The sequence below is a fragment of the Mytilus edulis genome, chromosome 3 (genome assembly GCF_963676685.1).
Source record: "Mytilus edulis chromosome 3, xbMytEdul2.2, whole genome shotgun sequence".
Lineage (NCBI taxonomy): Eukaryota > Metazoa > Mollusca > Bivalvia > Mytilida > Mytilidae > Mytilus > Mytilus edulis.
This window is the reverse complement of record NC_092346.1, coordinates 53,260,912-53,270,446: the sequence shown is the minus strand read 5'-3', so window position 1 is coordinate 53,270,446 and position 9,535 is coordinate 53,260,912. Positions and strand designations below refer to the sequence as shown.

Genomic DNA, 9,535 nt, shown 5'->3' with positions numbered 1-9,535 from the left:
AATTCAAGTATTGCCATATTGGTTGTTTGACTGAGAACCATTTAGTATAAAATAATCCTGTGAAAAAAGTCTCTTGTTTTCAAGTAAAGAAAAGTAGCTATTCCAACACTGCCTACGGTATTATCTATTTATTCATTTATTTATGCTTGGTTATTGTTTATTTTTTTTTTGCTGGAATATTGAACAATGATCAATACACGTAAAATTATGTACAATTGCAATATAAAATAATTATAAAGGTACTTGAAGACAGTCTGTTTATCTAACAGTAGTATGCATATAATTCAAATGTAATATATTTAAGTTAAAAGTAGCACAGGTAGTATTATACCAGCTGAACATTTAAAAAAATTCTACGGCCGTAGGCGCTTTTCTAGATTTACCTTCCCCAGTAACGCTCAAATGTGTTATCGATGTAAAACACGTAGACTGGTTGGAGGCACCACAAATAAATGCTGTAGAAAGTTAGAACCCTTGAAAACTGCTGTTTGAATAATAATGATATTTCTGTGGCAACGTCGCCACTTTGTTAACTTTCTTGCAACAGTGTACACGCTATTTACGATTTCAAACTAAATTATTCATTTGTCCGAGATTTTGCAATCGAGACTAACTAGGTAAGTTTATATTTATACACATTAAAACCCCAAAGATATTGCATGGACGAGCAATAGGTTGAATGGACCAAACAATAAGTTGTTTGATCAGATAAAAAAAAACATACGCGAGAGAGAGAAAGAGAGACAGAGAGATCTAATCAAAACAAATTACGCATGATATAAAAAAAAAAAACCACCGAAAAACAGCAACTTTACTGTAATATTTCTCTTTGGTTTTTTTTTTTAGAATAGAAATGGAGACCGATAATAGTAGTCTTGAATGGAATATCCGTAGTTTAATAGTGTCGTTATTTCAAGTTGTACTGCCTTAAACTAAGTTGCCGTCCGATATATGTTCACACTAATTTTATATTTGACAAACGTTATTATTCTAGAATGAAAGAACTATTAAGTAATAGCTATACTAAAATCTAAGTTTTTAACACTACAGAAATACACATTACTTCAATCAATAAAGAATATTGGCATCCATATTTTCTCATTTTGAAAAAAAAGAATGACATGTAGTGTGTCTCGCAGTCTGTATGCTCTCTTTCAGACTGTCCTCTTAATAATTTACTATTCATGTATTTCATTGAATGGGGTATAATTTTCTTTGACAGCGTTGCGTCAATTCTGAATACTCCTTGGTTTCATTTTCAGCGAAATAGAAGCTAACATTATGTCTGGTGCACAAATAGTTAATGGTATCGCGACTGAAATTCCATTAAATAACAGAAAAGAAGAAATAACAGACAGCGACGAATGCGCTGCTTTTTACAAATCCGTCAGAGATGCTGAATACAATAGACTTGTTGACGCATATGCCAGAGAAAAGATGATCCAAGAAGAAAAGGAGAGCAATATGAAAACAAGAGAACAAGAAAAGATAATTTCAACCAAAGAAATGACAGACGACGATGAATGTGCTGCTTTTTACAAATCCGTCAGAGATGCTGAATACAATAAACTTGTTGAAGCATATGCCAGAGAAAATATTATCCAAGAAGAAAGAGAGAGAAATATGATAACAAGAGAACAAGAAAAGATAAAGAAACAATTTGAAGAATTTTGGAAACCAGCCACTGACATTGATTCACTACGGCATGTTTTTCAGGAGGTATTAACACATATAATTTTGAAATCTACATGTATGTTTCCTTCACTTGATTGTCTGAGTATTGGGTTCTATGGAACGTAGCATTTTAACTCTTTAAGTACAGCAGTGTATATTTTTGTGTACAAAACTATGGTACCAGTGCAATTACACTTTCATAGAAGCAACTCTCCAATCAATCAGTAGCTCATAAAGTTTTCTTTCTTTTTAATCAAAATTTGAAAATGACCTGTTTCAATATTTTGTGCGTAGATAGCAAAAGTTTAATATCGTAATTTTCATGTCTTATATATTTTTTGTTGACAGACAAGAGTCAATAAAGAGAAGTCTGGGACTTCACAACAAGAACTATATCTTAAAGAGGAACACGTAGAGAAAAGACAACAAGGACCCTTTCTTTCACCGGTGAAAGAAGAAAGAATAAACTCATTTGTGAGAGAACAGCATAACAATCATCAAAGCTTCCAAATGACAGACACGTGGAATGTACCTATCAACAGTAAGCACATATAGAAATTAACTCATAGTACGAAAATGTGGGATTTAGAAAAAGGTCGAGTAACACAAATAAACAAATTTCGTGTCCGAAAGGAAAAAAAAACACCAAAACTAACAAATCAAAAAAACTTTCATTATACCTTCTTTCATACATTTTGATGTAAAATTACTAAGTTCCAAAGTCTGAAAACATGGCAAAAATCCTCAAACAATTCACCGATAGCCATAGCAGGTGCGCAACTTCAAAATCTTCCTGTGTAGTTTTAGGAATTTGGGTAAAAACTGTTGATTACTCAATACATGTACACTCTTTTATAAATCTTGCTGAACATTGAAAAATCAAACATGTATGTAATACATAAGTCATTTCAATAGTGTGTGTATTCAATTTTCAAGTTTATAATTGAGGAACATTTTTGCTTTGCTTTACAGAAGAACTGGACGGATATGTAATAAGTGAAACTGTTCCAAATAAGAGGGGATATCTTCAACGGATAGCCAATAAAGTATTTAAGGTAAATTATATTGATATTTTAATAGTGAAAAAAAAAATCAGTAAAAGATGAAATGACATTTTTCAATTGATTCGCAGGTACGGATGTAACGCTGTCTTTTATTATAAGTCATATTTTTAAAGGAAAACGTCAAAATAACATTAGATACACGCACATGTTTTCCCTGTTGAACTATTGGGGTGGTCTTTCAAAACAGAAAGCCCCCATCATGACTGGTATATAAAAAAGGATGTAATAACGCTTTAGTTCACTCTATTTTTCAGAGAAACAAGTCTTCAACAAAAGATAACCAGCTTGCGTTAAAGGAAGAACTAAAGTTAGATTTGTCGACATTGGATGAAGAAATAGAGGATGAAGGTAAATTATATCATATCCCCTTTTCTATTTGACGTAATATTCATTTTATAACCTTGATGGCTTAAAGTTCGGTTTATAACGAATTTTACAAATGATGGATATCAACACTAGTTGGTTTTTTTTTTACGTAAAACTTTAAAAAAGTCATCACTAAAATTTTAATCACAATTATGTACTTAACCTATAAAACTCAAAGTAGTTTTTCTATGATTGATAATGATATTGTAATTTAAAAGGCGTGAGTTATATATAAAAAAATCGGACTTCTACTGTTCCCATGTTAATAAAGTTCCATTTTCTTAAAGATATACCAGACACATCTAGGACGTCAGACAGTGAATGGTTCAGTATTAGTTTAAGTGACAAAGAAGAAACTCCTAGACCACATTTAAGGCCATTCTTTTCACCACTAGAGAAGGAAATGCATGTTTCAACGATTACTAGTAAAACAAATGAATCTGCAATAGATATAGAAGTTGACTTTCAATCCAAACCTAACGGTGGATTCACGAGCTTTCGACAGTGGTTATGTCAACTGTTTTGTTGTCATAGCAAACCTGATGAAGATTTTGACAATTGAATATAATTCTTTTCGTTGTTTTTTATTTATTTAATAAAACTTTTATTTTTGTTTAATTTTACATTTAATTCAAGTATTTAAAATTTGAACATCATCATGACATTGATGTTGTAGAGGAAAGAACATTAAATCTATGTTATAGATATGTGTAAACAACAAAGATTACTAGTACATAATTTTTACCGGAGACCAGCATTTATTACTTGGCGTTCAAGTCTCATATACTTTCACATATGAAAAAAATCATAAACCGCCTAAAACATGACCACTTCTTTCAACCGAATGACAAAATTACTCGGGTCAGTTACTACTAGCACCCTTTCTGTTATAATTTCCCTTATTTTAACAGGCATATTTTCAGCATCGCTAAAGTAATGTTTGATGCTATTATAAATAAAAATGCTAATTTAAAAGAGAGACGAGGGTTACAAAAATTATATTTAAAGTAAAAAACAAACTGACAATGCAATGACAAAAAGCGAAAAATGACCTATAACAAACAACAGTATACACAGAACAACATAGAAAACTTAAATTTGAGCATCATGCACCCCACCCAAAAGAAAGCGTGAAAATTGTATACTAAGTATTTCTATAAAAAAAAGAGAAATTTTCTGAATAAGGAAACTATATATGCACTGCCATATGGTTGCAATGATAACTTCTAAGGATTATGAAGTTTTTTAAATCCAACTGGCAGTAATTTACATGTCTACGCTTATTTCGCAAACTTATTACACAGCTACTTTTGCATAGGTACTATTTCTGTACTTAAAATCTGTAGTACTGGAAATTTACTTGTAATATTCAGTACTATTTCTTTACTTTAAAATTATTGTAATGCTTAGGTACTTGTATTTTCCAGTACTTGATTTGTACTCAAAATATTGGTACAAAAATGATGCCAACAAAGATCACAGTATTTCATGTTTGAACATCATAACTTCATGAGATTTGAAAAAGACAAACGTTCAAAATGCTGAAAAAATGTAACCGTGCAACCAAAAATCTGTAGTACTTAAATTTCAGGTACAAATCAAGTACTGTAAAATACAGGTACTTAAATATTACAATAATTCGTAAGTAACACAATAGTACTGAATATTAAAAGTAGATTTCCAGTACTACATATTTGTGGTACATAAATAGTACATAAATAGTACCTATGCAAAAGTAGCTGTGTACCCGAGTATAGCCATGGACAACAACATTACCATCGACCCAATATAAAACAAGTGTTTTTCTTTCTTTTGCATCTTCATCATCCGGTAGTTTTTGATTACATTATAACTATTCTCTTTTTACTTCTTGTTGATTTAAAAAAATGTTTGAATGACTAGTAATATTTTCTATGGTGTACCATTTGCACGTGTGTCATTCGGTTTATCGAGAGAAATGATCGTGAAAGAATACCGAACGGTGGTCAAGTATTGCAATTTGATCGTGAAAGCTCTATTACCGGATCGTGAATTCAATCTTATCGTGAAGACATATGCAAGGTCAATAACTTAAGCTAGGTTCACACTGCCGATCAGATCAACTCGATCAAGCCCGATCAAGACAAATTACGTGATCGGGAGACTGGTCTGATTCAATCGACAAGGATGTTCGGGATAGTCTACCTTACTCGTCATCGATCTGACTTTCTACCCGAGAGTTTTTGACACGTCAAAAACAATCGAGTAAGGACCGAAAAGCAAGCCACTCGAGAAGAGGTCGAGAATTCGTCGAGTAGCGGTCGAATTGATCGGGAAAGGATCGTGTAGAGATCGAGTTCGGTCGGAATACAAAAAAATTACCGATCAGTACTCGATCATTTCGATCTTTGCTCGACTAAAGTCCGATTATTTCCAGATTTACTCGACCAATGTCCGATCTCTTCCAGATCACTACGACTTATATATTGATTTTATCCCAGACCAACTCGACCAATACCCGATCCCTTTGCGACCACATTCGACCACTCTTCGATCTCTACTCGCCCATACACGAGAACACATGACTGCTACACGATTCTCTAAAAGTGTGTGCAGATCTGTCATAAATCTGTCTCCGCAAAAATATATTGGCAACATCATATTTAACTGTACAAAAACTCCTCTATGTACAGTACGTGTCTTTACTTTTGCAAGTAGAGATAACATTTTAAAAGAGAGGCAAAAGACACCAAAGGAACAATCCAACTAAAAGATCGAAAACAAAGCGACTCAGCCATAGCAAAAAAAGAGAACCGACGAGAAGACACACAGCAGGCCACATAACATAGAAAACTAAAAACTTAGCAACACATAACCCAACAAAAACCTGGGATGAAGTCAGGTGTTCCGTAAGGGAAGAATATCCTGTAATTTTGGCACCGGCGGTTTTTCAAATACGAAAGTAATTGATCAATAACATTCATTATTAGACTGCTGTCGACTAAGTTATCTTTCGAAGTTGGTTTATAAGAGCATCGATCAATATTATATTTACCTGTTTTATGGGATATTTTCTGTTTTGTCTGTAAGTATTTTTCGTTTGAAATGTTTGTACTAGTATAAAAAAAAGATGTAGTACAATTGCCAACGAGACAGCTCTTCACAGAACACCAAATGACATAGAAATGATTAATAACAACTATAGGTCACATTACTGTTTTCATTCGAACCTTTTTACGTAATTTCACACAAAAAGGAGACGAAAGACAATTTTATTTTTATTTGGAGCGAATTTCGTTCTTACACTAGCGATATAAACAGTTCAACGTGCACATATTTTGATCATTTGTTTCTAACATACTTTTGCAAAGTTTGCATAAACCCATTTCCCCGCGTAATAAGTTCAAATAACAACAAATTGTGCATGCGTTTTTGACAGTTCAAACAGGGTCAGCAAACTCCGATTAAACGATGCATTTGTTTCTACTAAACTATAACAAATGGCACTCAACGTTTACTCAACTTTGGTTAAAAAGAAATGCACTCTTGATCTCTTGATAGATATATGTAAAGTTGTAAACAGTTTCAGAAAAGGTATCACTCCAGGGGATTGAAATTCGACTTTGGGTAAAATGTTGGGGTTGTATATGACATCTTTGCCCTTTTTTGCAATATGTTTAAGCAAATATATGCAGGTTGTTGCCATACAGAAAAAAAGAAAATAAGTATTTTTAACCATTCAACTACTGGATATAGAGACTGGTCTGACTCATTCGACAAGAATGTTCGGGATAGTTTATCTTGCTCTTCATCGATCTGACTTTCTACCCGAGAGTTTTTGACATGTCAAAAACATTCGAGTAAGGATCAAGAAGCAAGTCACTCGAGAAGAGATCCATAATTCGTCGAGAAAAGGTCGAATTGATCTGGAATGGATCGTGTAGAGATCGAGTTTGGTCGGAATACAAAAAATTTACCGATCAGTACTCGATGATTGCGTAAACCCCTGGGGTTTACGCAGTATATATTGGACGAGTGATGTAGTCTTTCGGAACACCGGATGTTAGTCGGAACACTTCTGGTCTTTCTATGACCACCTTTCAAATACATGCGCAATAGCTATGACCACCTTTCAAATGCATGCGCAATAGCTTACAAATCTGTTGAATATGCATTAGCATCTTAAGTTGCTATAGAGATATTTTACGTATGATCTGAAATTTATTATGATATAATATTTTCTTGCACACGATTACAAGCTGCTAATATTAACCTACATGCGTAGTATTTTAATTAGTCAAACGATGTAACCAGCTGTGTTTAGATATGAGATAAGATTTCATGTAAACAATGCGCTTTATATTCTGAACGAGAATAATTAAAAATAAAATCTTTAGAAAGAGTTTTAGTAGCATTTTATTTTAGATTTTACGTTTAGTGAAGATGTACATGTTGTAAAAAGCAAGCTATTTATTTTTTTATACTGAAATTAAAGGGAAGTCTTTCTTGCATATGATTAAATTACAGTTATTTTTTTTGGTTAAATATTGCAACTTTAATAAAAAAAAAATGGTTATTAAAAATAAAATTAAATAGATATTGAATATGAAAAAATAAAATATTTTGAACGAGAACAATTAAAAATAATATCTTTAAAAAAAGTATTAGCACTTTTTGAAATTTTACGTCTAGGATAGACCAAGGACATGGAAATATAATCATAAATACGTGCCTCAAATAGGTGTAAAAACGAGGATTCAAAAAAAATTCGTTTATTGAAAATAACGTTAAAATTAATTATGAAAGTTATGTCCGTATTTATTTTCATTAATATTGCAAATTTAAAGTTATTTTCTTTGTTTAAATATTGCAACATTATTTACTTTTTTTTAAATAACCTCTGAATCCTTTTCGTCATTAAAATGCGACTGATAAGTATAAGTATTCAATATGAAGGGGAAAAAAATAACCGTGACTGAAATTTAAATCTAAAATTTATTTAAAAAAAATACACATTTGACCATGCAGATGTAAGAAATGATACTTCAAGCAATGAAACAACGAATTAAATGTGCCACTTTAATTACGACTGATCATGCATGCATTTTTAGCAGACTTAACCAGGTCGGCGATAAGATATCGAATATAAAAAAAGAAGATATCGGGTTTGGTGTCAATGAGACAACTATCTGCAAGAAACCAAAATAACAAAGAAATACAAACTATGGGTCACCGTACGGCCTTCAACAACAGGCAAAGCACATACCGCATAGTCGGCTATAAAAGGCCCCGAAATGACAATGTAAAACAATCAGTCAAAAAAGAAAATTAACAAAGTCCGTATCATCGTATCCGTAACTTAGTTGCTCACCAGAGGAACTTTACGCAAGCGTTTAAACACGCGTTCCATAAGTTTGAAGTACGTCGAAATGCAAAGGTATACGCTTGGTGAACGCTTTTACTTCAGGAAAATTTTAATGGAACATAAAAAAAAATCATTCAGCTCAAGCGTTTGTCAAACGTATATACATGTACCTGTAAACTGCACGCACATAATATACACGCTAAACGAGCGTTGAAAACGCTACAGATAAGTTTTAGACACGTTAAGGGCACATTGCATACAAAAATACTCGTCGCCTTAAAGCTTTCATTTAGGAAAAGAAGTCCGATACGGGTGAAACTTCATCAAACCTACAGAAGATATTACACCCTCTCTAACCATGCAACATGGGACTAGACATAGAAGTACAGGAACTACTCACATTAGTTTGAGCTGTACAAGATCTACAAAAATATCCCGCCTGCCTCAAAGGTGCAGGATCGACCATGGTCCAGCACTAATGATACAAATACCAACCAGAGTTACAATGACGTGGTAGTAAGTCTTTAAAGGCCACCGAGCGGCCTTCAAAAATGAAAAAAAAACTACTATTTAGTCGGCTATTAAATGCCCCGACCATTAAGATTTAAAAACAAAAATCAAACAAAACTAACCAGCCTTATTGATAACAAAATAATTTACGAAAACAACTTGACCGACATGAATTATGAACAACAACCACTGTACTACATGTTTCTGGCTTTAGAATGGACATTGGCACATAAACAATGTGGTGGCCATAAACCCAACCCTCCCAAATGAACCAAACCTTAAGGACAACACATCGCAAGAAAAAACTGTAAAATATCAGTTGCAATTCGCGTCCCTAAAATTATGGGTACGGTGCACAATAATCTCTTACATAAAAACAATAGACACAAATCACTGAAATAATCGCACTTACCGAAAGCTATTTCAAAGCTAGTGAACATGTAGACGAACCAGTGGACATAGACGGACTGGTAAACATATAAACAGACGGGCGAATGTGACAGACTTATTGACAAACATTCACATATAGACAGACCTGCAGTTGGGAATGTAGGAAGACCAGGAGAAACGCCAAGGT

General features: G+C 33.1%; 1 protein-coding gene across 2 annotated transcripts; it reads left to right on the top strand.

Annotated features, from left to right (window-relative positions):
* Positions 1-1,262: 1,262 nt before the first annotated feature.
* Positions 1,263-3,717, top strand: LOC139514888 (golgin subfamily A member 6-like protein 1). Of its 2 annotated transcripts, none has more exons than XM_071304480.1 (5): positions 1,263-1,719; positions 2,023-2,215; positions 2,647-2,729; positions 2,993-3,072; positions 3,393-3,717. In XM_071304480.1, the coding sequence occupies exons 1-5, from the start codon at positions 1,282-1,284 to the stop codon at positions 3,664-3,666; spliced, it is 1,068 nt and encodes a 355-aa protein (XP_071160581.1). In that variant the 5' UTR covers positions 1,263-1,281; the 3' UTR covers positions 3,667-3,717. The 2 variants fall into 2 exon arrangements, with proteins under 2 accessions (XP_071160581.1, XP_071160580.1); XM_071304479.1 differs by having other exon boundaries at positions 2,993-3,086; positions 3,392-3,717.
* Positions 3,718-9,535: the final 5,818 nt, after the last annotated feature.